The sequence below is a fragment of the Propithecus coquereli genome, unplaced genomic scaffold (assembly GCF_000956105.1).
Source record: "Propithecus coquereli isolate 6110/MARCELLA unplaced genomic scaffold, Pcoq_1.0 Scaffold53, whole genome shotgun sequence".
Lineage (NCBI taxonomy): Eukaryota > Metazoa > Chordata > Mammalia > Primates > Indriidae > Propithecus > Propithecus coquereli.
The window spans coordinates 7,560,991-7,575,403 of NW_012151174.1; the positions used below are offsets into that span (position 1 = coordinate 7,560,991).

At 46.3% G+C, this 14,413-nt stretch overlaps 1 protein-coding gene across 1 annotated transcript in view; it reads right to left on the minus strand.

The window, feature by feature from the left end:
- Window positions 1-14,413, minus strand: part of KLHL2 (kelch-like family member 2) — an 85,419-nt gene that overhangs the window by 55,352 nt on the left and 15,654 nt on the right. The window contains exon 3 of the mRNA XM_012656998.1: window positions 7,653-7,759. Within this exon, the coding sequence (XP_012512452.1) occupies window positions 7,653-7,759 (107 nt within the window). The remainder of the gene's footprint in view (window positions 1-7,652; window positions 7,760-14,413) is intronic.

The window sequence follows — 14,413 nt, forward strand, 5'->3', positions numbered from 1 at the left end:
TCTTGAAAGCTCATTTCTTTTTCAGACGACAGTGTACTGTCAGCGACCATTAACTATCAGAAATACCCTGGGAAGCCATAATTACACAAAATTCCTTTGCAAACACAAACCCTAGGAGGAGAGAAGAACTAACAGTGATGTGTGCCTAACTGTGCGCTTCCCCAGAGATTATCTCCAACAGGATCTCAGACAGAGCTGTTCACCTCAGAGCCGAGTATCTCAAAAACCACCCTGCCACTGCCCAGCGGGACAACACCCATCTGCACTGCGAGGGAAGGAGGAGGGTCCGTGAGAAAGATGTGCGTACACCTACACATAATCGCAGGGAGAAAGGGGACGGGCTGTATGTCTGCTACTACAGCAAATGTTTTTCCCTGCCTTAAAGAAAAAGAAAAAAAGGAGGGTTGAGGAATATGCAAAAATAAGTCTTCACCTGCATATAAGGCACCTTCCTCTACCCTATCTTGGGGTACAGTTGGGGTTTGTATAACCCGAAGGCTCTTTTGTGCCAAAAGTTAAGACACGCTGGTGATTCCCATTTGGACTTCGGACAAAGGCCACGTCTAAGTCATCAAGGGCCCACGTGAGCACCAAGCCACACCCCAGGACTCAGACTCAGGTGTGACTTAGCTTAGACAAAGCCACACCTGACTCTAACTTACACAAGTGCATGAAAAATAATTACTCCTCTGCAAGCAGCTTTCAATAGTATAGTTTTTAAGGTATTGCTACAATATGCACTTTGCTAATTCATATCCTTTATGTGTCATTTTTAACAGTTCCCTCCCCAGAAAATTGTATCTACTTCCAATAAATTCGATCCCAATTATGTACTGCTTTTAAAATATTTTAATCTTCATTTTCATGTTAATTTACAAAAACAGTAACAGAAACAAAAAGATAGCTCCCGATTGATAGTTTAAAAATTCTAATAACTACTATGAAGCAAAGTCCATTGTGAAAAGAATTATAAAAGCTATTATATCTAACTCCAGTTGTTACATATTACCTTAGTTATCGCCCTTTGCTGTGTTTATAAAAGAATCTTTAAATAGCATGCTTTGTGAGGTTTGTGTTTGGTAATGCATTCTAAAAAGCTATCTACCCAATGACACTGTACATAGTCTATCCTATACTACCTGTACGTTTCCATAGTCTCTCTAAAGATCAGTCTTTCGTTGGTATGTTTTGATCATACAGCTATGAAGCCATATTACAACTCGAGCCACATCACGACACCCGCACAGACCTCTGTGCTAACAACCTGAGCGACAGTCACCCTTGGCTCTTCCCTCTTCCATTCCCACCACTCCCACAGTTCACCAAAACCTCCAGAATTAACCTCAGACAGATCTCAAACCAATCCTCTCAGCTCCAGGCCATCCCTTGTGCCACTGTGCCATGGGGCCTACCACCTCTTCCCAGTGCCACTCGGCAGCCTCGTCACCCTTCCCACCTCCAGCAGCAACTCCACGCATCAGACTGCGGAGCTCAAAACCCTTCAGCTTCCCCTGTCCAAGCACGCACACCCCTTCCACATCCAGTCCCCACTTCTAAACTTAAAATACATTAATAAGTAACTATTTGTAGCTGCAAACACACACAGCAAGCAATTTCTTACCTTGATGCCTTCGTTGAGCTCTGTCCTCTGTCTCCTCAACCCCTCGATTCCCAGGCCCATCTGCGCACAGCCCTCAAGATTCCACCGGACCTTTCCAGGCAGCCCAAGGCCGGGCTGGGCTCTCGCCCGGCTACCTCAAGCCAACCCACTGTCACGATCGGCTCTTTACCTAGGTCTCTCCGCCTGAATTCTAGAACTCCCTGAGCACAGAGATGAAGTCTTTCTTCTCCCTGTATCCCGCAACACCTGACATACAGCAGATACCCAATAAATACTGGTTGGTTGGATGGATGAATGACCAACAAAAAGTAAAAGTACCAACCTAAAATGTAGCATTTCTACTTAACAAAATTAATAACACTTAGTCTTGAACATGGCTGTTCTAGTGTGAAGGATTTCCGTCAAAAACCATCTATTGAACATCCACCACTCATTCCAGGCTGAGCTAAGCACTTTCATTGGCAAATACTGCACCATTTCTACCTTCTTTGAGGAAAAAAATGAAGTCCTCCAAATTGTAAAAGCTTAAGGACATATACATGGCTAAAAACATTTCAGTCTCAGGGACCTTTAACTAAGAGTCCCGAAACCCAGCTTAGACTGGTAACTTCACGTGTCCATTCTGAATATGGATAAATGGAAGGTCAACAGGTTTAAGAAGACAAACTCTAAGATCTATTTCATTAAAAAAATTCAATGGGCCGGGCATAGTGGCTCACGCCTGTAATCCTAGCACTCCGGGACGCCGAGGCGGGCGGATTGTTTGAGCTCAGGAGTTCGAAACCAGCCTGAGCAAGAGCGAGACCCCGTCTCTACTAAAAATAGAAAGAAATTAATTGGACAACTAAAAATATATAAAAAAATTAGCCGGGCATGGTGGCGCATGCCTGTAGTCCCAGCTACTCGGGAGGCTGAGGCAGGAAGATTGCTTGAGCCCAGGAATTTGAGGTTGCTGTGAGCTAGGCTGACACCACGGCACTCTAGCCCGGGCAACAGAGTGAGACTCTGTCTCAAAAAAAAAAATAAAATAAAATAAAAAAATTCTATGGCTGTAATTTGTTATTGTTTAGCACATAAAAATATTTGAAAAAACATAACAGTATAATAGAGAAGCTTTAACTATGCTGAAACCCTAAGAAATGAATGACTGAATGACAGATTTATAGCTACATTTAATAAATAAATTGTATCCATTATTTTCAAGCTCCACTTGTCATCCACTCTAATTATTATTGCCCTTTTGTTCTTACTAGTCCTGCGTTACCAAGCAGGTGTGGACACAGGCATTTCAGCCTGGCAAGCCGGCCTGGGGCCCACCAGCCGCTGTCCAGTTCTACAGGCAACTGCCGTGACTGCCTCGCCTGCCAGCCCGTGTCTGGTTTGGGTGACTTCTGGGAAAGGTTTCCTAGAAAGAAAGGGAGAAAGGAAGAGACCGTCTTCTTCCTTCCCCAAGATGTTGGGTCTACTCTTGCATTCAGGAGAGGAACCAACCTTAGGATGATATTTCTATTGAGCACAGCAGCAAAGACAGACAGGGAAGCAAGCTCCTGGTGAAATTCTCAAGCTGCAGGTCCAGTCATGCCTGGAGCCCAGCCAACTCTTTTACTATTTACACCAGTTTGAGCAGCGTTTTCTGTTACGTCCAGCCTGAAGTATCATAACTTATATTCTATATGCACAACATCCTATTTAATTTTCTTCACATCAGTTATATCAAAAATTATCTTTTCTTTATGTTGTTAATGACGGCCTAATCTTGCCTCTTCTGCACAACTAGAATCTTGAGAACACGAAGCCCTGTCTGTTTTGTTCACCTCTACGGTCCCCAAAGCCTGGGTCAATGCCTGGCACAAAGAAGATGCTCAACAAATACTCTTGAGAGAGTGAGTCTTAGCCAAGCACCACTACGCACACAACTTTTAAACAATCTCACTTCTTGAGTGGGGGAGGTGAGAGTAAGAAAAAAAATCTCACTTCTTAATCAAATAATAATCTATCTTTTCCTATTCTAATTAACTGAATCACGTTCAATATGACAAAAGAAATCATCAAAAAGCACACAAAAAAGGCTAAAAATAAAAATTCAGTACTTCCCATTAGATTTCAGAAATGTTAGCCTGTGGCACCAAATAAACCTCAAATGTCTTTGTTGAACAAACAGCTTGTTAAATGCCACGTTTGTAACAAACAATCTGAAAACACAAGAACCATCTTACGCGTTCTTTACCAGATAACACAACCCGGCCTCGCCCTAACCGGGCCCACACTCCACAGAGCGAAGCCTGTGACCACATCATAGAATCGCTTTCCCCTCCCTTCCCTGCTCAAGCACCCGAACCACCATGAGTGACAGAATTCTGTTTTAGGTGATACTATCTGAATGAAAACCCCACCTACAGTTCAGGGGAGATTAAAAACAGGAGCCAACAAAGAATATCTGCACATTCTCCACTTCCAAACAGGTCAGTCACGGGAAACAAAAGAAGAGTAGGGCAACGCCCTGTCACTGAGCAAGAGAACCTGAACACGCAAGGCGCTTCACAGACGAAACCAGCCGGTGGTCTACTTGTTGGCTTTACTGTGATTTTTACAAAAAAGCTTAACCGGGGCTTCGGACCTCGAAAAACAAATTAAAAAAGTAACGGGCTCCCACTCTGGCAAATATTCAGAGCAATACACACACGCTAAGCTGTCGAGACCAAATCTCTGCCAACCTGCTGACTACACAGGGGATTCAAAGATTGCCAGAAAGGTAAATAGTGTTTATTCCCGAAGAATCATAAAAGTTCAGCCTAAATAATAAACACGAGAGGATGTGCAACATCATTAGTCATCAGGTAAATGCAAATTAAAACTACAAAGAGATGCCATTTCACACCCACCAGAATGGCTAGAATTAAAAAAAAAAAAAAAAAAAAAGGCAGACGGTGACGTGTGCTGGCGTGGAGGTAGAGAAACAGGAGCCTTCACACATTACCGGTAGGAATGTAAAACTGTGCAGTCGCTTTGGAAAACAGCTTAGGAGTTTTTTAAAAAGTTAAATATAAACTTACCATGTGACCCAGCAATTGTACTCCCAAGAGAAATGAAAATATATGTCTTACACGAAGAACTGCACATGAATGTTCATGGCAGCAATATAAATAACAGCCAAGGACTGAAACAACACAACCATCCATCGACGGTGAATGGATAAACTAAGGCACGTCCACACGGTGGGATACTATTCAGTAATAAAAAGGAACAAACTTTGCCTTGAAACAGACAGTGACATGGAGGAACCTCAGAAACAGTACATGGGAATAAAAATGTTCTAAAACTGATTTACGGCGACGGCAGTACCACTCAGTAAACTCAGTAAAATTACTGAATTGTAGACTTGAAATGGGTAACTTTTACGACATGTAAAATATGCCTCCACAAAGTTGTAAAAAACACAACCTAGGTACTCAATTCACACTTCACATGTGCCAGAAATTAACACACTATCCCTACTTTGCATCTGCCTCACCACACGGCAATCGAAAACCTTACTGGGTACGGAAAGTGCGTTCTCGGGCAGAAACCTGCGCACTGCCAGCAGCGCCCACCCCGGCTGACTGAGACGCACCCGGAACACTCAGACCCAGAAGGTCTTCAGGACCTCACTCCCCCGCTAGGCAAAGCTCACGTAGTTACAAACCGCATGTCAGCTCAGACGTGAAGAATAAGGAACCAACAGACAAAAAGAGAGGGAAACTGAACTGCAGTTTCGATTATAAAGCAAACAGAAAAGCAAGCTAGAGACGTAAGACATCCTCCTGTCCCCATCTAGCACCCATTCTCTGGATGACTAAGGCTACAGGAGTTTGGGGGACTCTGAGTTTCCAAAGCCTTTGTTTCTTTTTTGGGTCTTGCTCTGTCACCCTGGGTAGAGTGCGGTGGCGTCATCATAGCTCACTGCAGCCTCCAACTCCTGGACTCAAGCAATCCTCCTGCCTCAGCCACCTGAGTAGCTGAGACTACAGGCCTACGCCACAAAACCCGGCTAATTTTTCTAATTTTTTAGAGATGGGGTCTTGCTCCTGCTCAGGCTGGTCTTGAAATCCTGAGCTCAGGCAATCCTCCCACCTCAGCCTCCCAGAGTGCTAGGATTACAGGCGTGAGCCACCATGCCCGGCCAACCTCCAAAGCTATTTGAGGGAAAAGGAAACTAACCTTGATCTTATAGGTCTAAGTTAAGTACTATATTTTTGTTACTCTGTAGAAAACAAAACATTTATAAAAAACAACAGCAGCAAAAAACGCTGCCAGGTCCAGTGGCTCACGCCTGCAAGTCCAGCACTTTGGGAGGCCAAGGCAGGAGGATCACTTGAGGCCAGGAGCTGGAGACCTGCCCGGGCAACACAGCAACATCCTGCTTCTACAAAAAAATGTAAAACTTAGCCAGGCGTGGTGTTGTGCACCTGTAGTCCCAGGTACTCGGGAGGCTCAGGTGGGAGGGTCGCTCGAGCCCAGGTGTTGGTGGTTACAGTGAGCTATGATCGCACCACTGCACTCCAGCCCAAGTGACAGAGCAAGTCTCTGTCTCTAAAAAAAGAAATTCATGTGTATGATCTCATTTAATCTCTGCAAAAATCTAGGAAGTGGGGTAACATTATCATCCCCATATTCCCCATGGGGAAACCGAGGCACAGATGGACTGAGCAAGTTTCCCAAAGGCCCTGGCAATCGCGCTGTGACCAGAGGAGGGCCACCCAGAGGACAGCACTGCACAAAGGAATCCCTGGATTAGGCCAGCACCTTCCAGACTGAATCCTTTTCTTACAAGCCTGGAGACTCTCTAGAAAAGTGTCCAGGGGAAATGAGCAAGACGTAAACTGAGAGACTGAAGCAAACCCCAAGACGTGAAGTCCTGACTGGCCCCGCCTGGCTCACAGCCACCCGCCAGTCCTCCTCCAGCCCTGACTACCTAACTCGCTCAGGCACACCGCGACTGCAAACGGCCAGAAAGCGAGGGAATCCGGTGACCCCTCTACTCCCAAGACACACAGGAAGTTTCCACTCGGTCCACTCTCTGCACGTGGCCTCCGGCACGCGACTCTCTCTGCGTAACCCTGTAACCCGCCAGGTTTCAGGAAACGTGGGTGCCTTTCTCCCAGCGCTGCCCATCGCCGCTCTCGCCGCTGTCGCTGCCGGGGCACGCGGCACTCCCACGCACCGCCGCTTATTTGAAGGGAGAGCTCTCGTCCCCCCCGCCACCCGCGGAGCCACGGGGCAGGAGGCGTGCTCACGTTCTTTTCGTAACCCTCGAAGTATCCGGCAAAGTGTTAGGCACAGAAATACTTAACAGTTTCTAAAGTATGAATGGCTTTTATTTTTGCTTTTTGGTATAACTACATTTGTATTTTTATTTTCTGTTTGGAGTACCAATACCCTAAGATTATAAACTCATTGAGAAACAGATAGTAACTGTATTTCTTCTAACAGTATTAAATATTTAAATTAAAAAAAAAAAAAAGAATGCGGTCACGGGTTTCGAATGCGACAGGCACAAATTACTTCTTTTCCGGAAGTACTAAGATCATTCCCTATATACTGTTATAGTTTCCAAAGTACCATCTAAGCTTATGGATGAACCATCCTATCTTCTTGCATTTTCAAATAAAGGCCATTAAATAAACATCTTTTTGTTCAATGTATACACTGAATGAAGCAAATGTGAAAATCATTTGGAAAAAATGTAAAATAGTGAAAGTTTTTTTCTTTTGCCAAAACAGTAAGATGCCAAAAAGCTGATATAAATGGCAGGAACAAACACACATAACTATAAATGAGAGGAGGAAAGCTAAGCATAGAATTGTGAGCACATGTACGTACATACTTACTGACCCCACAGTGAAAAACAAAGATGAGGAGGAATTTGGAAGAGTATTTTCTTCCATTCGAATTGTTCATTTCATAAAAGTAAAATATTAATTACAAAGAAAACAAAAGAAAGCTCAGATCTACATACACTTTTTAAAATGCCCATAACTAAAACACTCCATACCTGTAAACATGGCGTGAAAGTAGGGACTGCAGGCGGCCAGCACCACCCTGTGTGCAGAGATCTCCATGTCTTCCGCCACAATTGTGACATCACACAGCAAATTTTGACTGTTTACAAAGCAGAGAGAAAAACATTTAAATAATTCCAATAATAAACATATTAAACATCTATGCAAAAATATGACAGTAAAGCCCACTTTTCTGAAGTTGAGACAAACTTAAAGGATGGCCACCCTTTAGGACAGGATGCCTACACGAGAAGTCCACGGAAAACAGCCGTGATGCCTCACAGGCCTCGAGCCCTCACTCAGAATCCTGCCTTTGTTTAACACAGAAGTCTTCCCAAACTTGATTACTGATTTCTCAGCCCCAAGGAAGTCGCTGGCAGCAAACCACCAACTGGAAGAGTAGAGGTTGTCTGAGTAAGCAGTGTGTCAGCAGAGTTAAAGAAAAAACCACATGGAGAAAACTAAATTGAGTCAAATCCCTCCCCCCAAAAATAAAAAAGATATTTAAAATGACCCTGGGTCATCAAGCAATAGTAAAATTATACTCAATTACACCTACTGCTTAAAAGGCATTTGAGCATTTGAAGTTTAACTTAATCAGAACATTTCGCTAATGCAAAATATCTCATCCCCAAAGCCAGAAAATATTACCACATCTAAAATTAAAAAGCATCTTGTTACCTTAAAACAAACCATCATTCAGCCACCATGATTACACCTCCGATTCTGAAACACCCATAAAATCACCCAGGAACACTGGCCAGCACCGTTCACCTGCCACTCCTGGTGCCAGATCACTCTCCAGGCCATTACGAATAACGTCACAGAACAGCTTTTTAGCAAAAGCGTTTGCTGATGCTTATTCCAAAACAAGCAAGAAGGGCTCCAAAGCCTAAACCCGCCTTGCCAGCAGCCCCGTCAGGAATGGCTAAAAGGGTTGTGGTGAAAGCACGTCAGATATCGAGCACGGAATTTACACGCATGGTCCACACGGGCACGCACGGCCCCCTCCTCCCTGCGCCGCCGACTTCCTGCAGGGGCGGCCTGCCTGCTTCTGTCAGTTTCCAATCGCTTACGAGCAACACCTTCCCATGAGCTTAATCAAGTCCTTGAAGTTTTCCACTTGTCCATCCTGTTTACAAACCCGCAAGGTTCACACCAGAATTCTCTGGAGAGCCCACTGGTGTCTCCTCTCCTTTCGGCTGAGGAGAAACGGGAAGAAAAAGGAGAACTGCAGCGAGGATGACGATGGCACTCCAGGGCCCCTCGCTGATGAGCTCGCAGACGTGCAGCTCGCGGGTGTGTCTGTTCACGGCTCCCGACGCTAGTGAGACCTCGGGCAGGTCTCAGAATCATGAAAGGTGGCAGATCCCTCCAGATCAGGGTGGAGAACTCACAAAGTCGCCTGTCTGCTCTGAGAATGTGGAACCACGCTGCAACTCCCTGAGTTCCACGGGCTCACAAACCGCCAGGGTGGGAAAAGCCGGCGGTGTGGTCAGCAAGGTACTGCTATGCACGAGCTTTGCCTCAGGGATTGCTTCATTCAGTCTCCACCACAGTGCTCTGAGGTAGGTATTATTTTTGTCCCCAAACGCACAGCTGGGGAAACCAAGGTTAAAGAGAACGACCAGTGGCAATGCCAGGAGTCAAATCCAGAGCCCGACTCCAGGGCCTCCCGACCACCACACAGAACCCACCTCAAGCTGTGTGGTTTTAAGATTTGTTAAAGCTCGAATAAAACAGATAAATTATAAATCACAATGATTTATTTTGGACATACTATACACTAGAAACTACTTTTTAAGTTCTATATATAGCTGGACCCCATTTTAGTGAGTTTTTGGCACTACCGATACAGAATATTTTCTAAAAATCAAAGGAAGTTTATTCACTCATTCAACAAAGCGCTGCAAGACCGCGTCTGCCCTTAAGAAGACGAGCAGAAAGGCCGCGCAACGCCGTGATCACAGGACACAGTGCAAAGCGCCACAGCAGAGACACCATGGGAAGGGGGCATCCACATCAGACTGGGGATCAGAAAGGCGTCCTGCAGCTACCGACCGCAAGCTGAGTTCTAAAAACAAGTGAGAGTTAGCTGGAGGAGAAGGAACAAGAGAATCCCAAACAGAACGGTACGTGCTGTTGCATGGAGACCTGAATGAACCGGCCAAGTCCAGCAGGGAACTGGGGGCCACGAAGCGTGGGGAGGGTCGTGGGCGAGGGCAAGGGGGAAGCAGGCAGAGCGCCCGGCTCTCTACGACGCGGCCTTCCATCCAGGTTTCTCTGCCGTGCCCAGTGGATCCGGACACAACTCGAACCTGAGTCGAGTGCATCTTTGTGCCTGTCTTCCCCTTGTCATTAATCCTGCCTAGTCTCGAGATGGACCTGAAGTGGAATTACACTTGAACATCTCAAAATCACATAATTAATTACAATTAGTCATCGATCCAAACCTTCTAGCATAATACCCGCTGGCTGTCACTTACATAATTAGCTCAGCCTTACTGGCTTACCTGTTGGTGTGATTTAACCAGTAAGGCTAAAACGCTGCCAAAATGTGATGCAGCCACACCCTGGGTCAGGTCACAGGGAATCTAAAGGACACATTACAAATCAAGGACATATTAGTTTTAGTGTTCAGTGTTTCATCTTTTTGTCTCCAACAATAACATATTTTAAAACAATTCACAGACAAGAGAGATCTGTCTTCTTACTGCGCGTGTCCTGAGCATACAGTGTGCGTATGTGTACACACACTGGTTGGTGTGCATGTGTTGGATCTGGCCCTTACCGCTTTCCAAATGTGCACGCTTACAAGAAGGTGAATGACTGATGGGTGAGAAGCAGAGAGCTACCAATGAAATGTCTGGCAATGAAACTTGGTTTAGCAGCTCATATCCAAAGTCTTACACATTGAACTTCTGAGTTTATGTTCCTATTATCTGAAATCTAATGAGGGAATGAACAGTAGGGAGAAAAAGGCCTTAAAATAATGGAGTATTAATAAAGTAGTTATGTGGCGAAATTTGCACGTGTTCATTCATCCATCAGATACCCAGGGAGTGTGTACCGGGTGCCCAGCACCATGTCGGCTCAGACAGTGAGCAGGACGACGTGGTTTACAGTCGAGCAAGGGAGACGAGACACAGGCGATTGTAAAATGAACCCACAAATACTAAGATGGGGCAAGTGCGGGCGGTTGGGAACACACAGAAAGGCCAAGCCTAACCTCACGGAAAAGCTTCAGAGGGGAGTGGCTTCTAAGCCCAAATCTAAAGAGAGAAAGAAGAACGGGAGTCGGGCCTTATGTAAAACTCAAACGGCACAGGAAAAGGAAAGGCACGCCGTGTCCTGAGGGAAACAGTACCATGGAACTGGTCCTTCTTAGGGAAAACACTGCTTCGAAAATAAATGAAACGTTCCTGAACATTACAACACAACCTTGGATTTTCTGATATGAAATGAGTGAATTCCTAAGACTAGAAAAACTTACCAGTGCTCTTAAAATAGACGGTGTATATCTTCTTAAAAGTAAAATGTGCCATCAGGCTCTGAGATAGCAAAGGTAATTAGTGAACACATGAAACAAGAATTCACTGTGCACTGGAAGTGGGGCGGCGGGGAGATCACAGGGCACCTGTCTACCTTTCTTCCTTGGGTGCCAGGAAAGTCTGGAGGCACCTGCTGGCCTGGGGAACACAACTAACTGGACGGCAGCGCAGGGCCCAGCTGGCGAGACGAGCCGCTGGCCAGGGCCCGTGGGCAAACGTGAACTGGAGCGTAGGAGTGCGTCCAGAATCGGTACCAGGGGACAACACCAGGCACTGGGACAAAGAAACAGGCGCAACGTAACGGAAAGGAGGTGGGACGTCAGGGGCGGAAGACATTAGCACTGGCCTTGAGCAGCCACTGAGAGTTGGCCACTTGGCACCCAGGAAGGGTGGGGTGGGGAAACTGCTGATTTAAATCAGTCATACTTAACCAAACCGCCTGTAACTGACAGTGCCATTTAACAGACGAGGCAGACACATCCTGGCTAAAACGCAGCAACCTCAAAGAGCAACAGGACCACATGACAAGGGGCCACTGTCTTCCTTTTCTCCTTAAAACCATCACGCCAGGTAGCACGTCTGTGTTTCTGCAGCGGTTAAGCACAAGGAAAGGGTATCCCGGGTTCAAGGAGACTCACCCCCACAGTAAGTCCTGAAGGCCACACGGCCCCTCAGCACATTCACACCTGCCGGGGTTTTCAAACCAAAGCAAGCAGAGGCCACAGGCAACTCAGAGAGTCACAGGAAAACCTATTTCGGTCAATGATTTAGAACTGATTCAAACTAGTAAAGGGTCCCAGAATAGACAACCTGTCATTCTTTTCAAACAGAAGCAAGACAGCAGAGTGCGGAAGGTGACAAAGCAGAGACCTGGGGAGGATGCCACTGAGCCCACAGGGCGGGGAGTGTCCAGATACGGGGACTCGTGGGAACACCTGGCCGCAGCTGAGAGAAGGAGAAGACAAAAACAGAGAGAAAGTGAGAGAAGATGTTAAGGACAGAGAGAAGGTGGGGGGGGAGGGCAACGCGGAGAGACGAGGGGGTCAAGGGTTTCGGAGGGGAAACCAAGGCAGAGCGCAGGTTTGGGCGTACAGGTGAGAAGCTGGATGACACAGCACGTACAAAGGAAACCTCCTCATTAAAAGGTTTTGTGGAAAACTTCGTGAAATCAATCATGAGTCGATAACTCTAACCATCTAAAACAGCCAAGCCAGACCTGATTCTGACTTGAGGGCCAGTGAGGGCCCACCCTGGCCGGACCGAGGGGCGAAGAGGAGAAGGCTGTTCAGTAAATTCACTTGCTGCTCCCGCTCCTCGCACCCTGGGGAGCGTCGAAGGGTTCTACCCACGCTCAACAAACACCACTTAAAAAGGTACCAATCACAAATACTGAAAAACCACTATAGAATATTATCAGTTACATTGAGACTTTTGGCTCCAAAATGTTTCTTAAACTTTCCGAAATGAACAAGTCTGCTTCACCTGAGGGCTCTTCCCAACCGCTCTTTCCTTCAGGAGAGTCTTACATTCTCCGTTAGCACAACACGAAAACGAAAGAACCTGACGATGTTCTACTACAGAAAAATATACACATTAGAGCAATAAAAAAACACACCCCTTGTTATTTCCTAAAAGCCCTTTTGAAAGCAGTGATACAAAGCTATGAAGAGAAAGGCAACTCCCTTCAGTCCACTGTTTAATTCACCTGCCATCTAAGGGCAAACGTGAATTCATGCAGCAGCCACAGCTCAGATTTGCACAGACCACAACAGACGACCCAGTCTTAGCACAGACCTGGGCCCACGACGCCCAAAATCCTGGGGGGAAACAGAGAGAGCTCTGGGCCATTGTGCTCAAATACCTTCCAGAATGTAAGAAATGCTTTTATAAATGACCAACCAAACCTTTATGGATTGTGTAGTGACACAGGTGAACACTCGAATCGTTTCACGTGATTTCCTTACTGAACGCTTTGAACTCCTAAATATTAAGGATCAAAACTATATTCCTTCTAAATAAAACTACTAGGTTGCACCCTCCCAATACTCCGTGATATTATGAAAGCTCAGGCGCAGCCTAACCCCATGTCCTAGAAAACAGAAGATTTTGTAAAAAATTTATTTTAAAAACAAAATGCCACCTTTTGACGGCTCCTCTTTTGGTCCTCTCAAAAAGCTGGCAATCTAACTTTCTCAATGAAACCTGTGTCTGGGATATGGTCTGTCTCTCTGTTCCCACCACAGACCCGACGCAGTGCCCTGCACAGAGTAAGCACTCGTGAAGATCTACTAGTTTGATTTTGAAAATGCTGGTGCTTTGAAGAACTTCCTCCCATCCATGCTTGGAAAATCCAAAGCTAAGAACTGCATTTCCCGCCAGAGGTGTGCCGCTGAGCAAGAGGATCCTTCCACACACTGACAGGCCATTCCCCCAGCGTCATTAATCTAGCATGACACTCTTTCCCAAACTCCTTCACTGAATCCCGCGCCCAGAGCATGCAGGGCAAATTCCTCACGCTGTCCAAGCCTGCCGCGGTTCTGTCGCTCCCGCTCTCAGCCTTTCCCGCGGACTCCCCAGCATGAGCCATCAATCGCTGCATCCAGCAGGTTACGTTCACCCCTCCCTGGCGGGTGCCACTCCTCGGGCCTGGAGAGGCCCCAACCCTCCCGGTTCGACCCTACTGCACCCCCACCAGGGACCACCGAAGCCCGCCTCTGCGGGCTGCTGTGAATTCTCCTGTGGGAACCCTTTCTGCACCCGCGTTTTGCACACCGGCTCTCACCACCTCGTCCCCTTCACGTCTCTGGCAGCTCTCCTGACACGCGAAGGGCACGGGCCAAGTCTGACACTGCTTTTGGACCCCACGTAGCCCCCTGGGCACGCGAGCCGATTTCAGAGAACAAGTCGCAAACGCTTGCTGAACACACTGTTTAGAAATGACCGTGGGAGTGTTTAAACCAAATAATTTCAAGTTATTCAAGCTCATATCAGGCTGGAGTATAGAGCTAGGCCTCTGGGCCTCTGGTCTAAATTAGCTTAAAAAAACAATAATGCCATGTTCTTTTTCTACAAGACAATTTTAATTCTATAACTCAACCCTCACAAACCTCCTGTCCTCCCCCATTCCCACAACCAACCCTTACATGAACCATAACTGAAAGTGACTTTTACTCCTGAAAGTTCGCTCCCATCAGCCGCAGGTT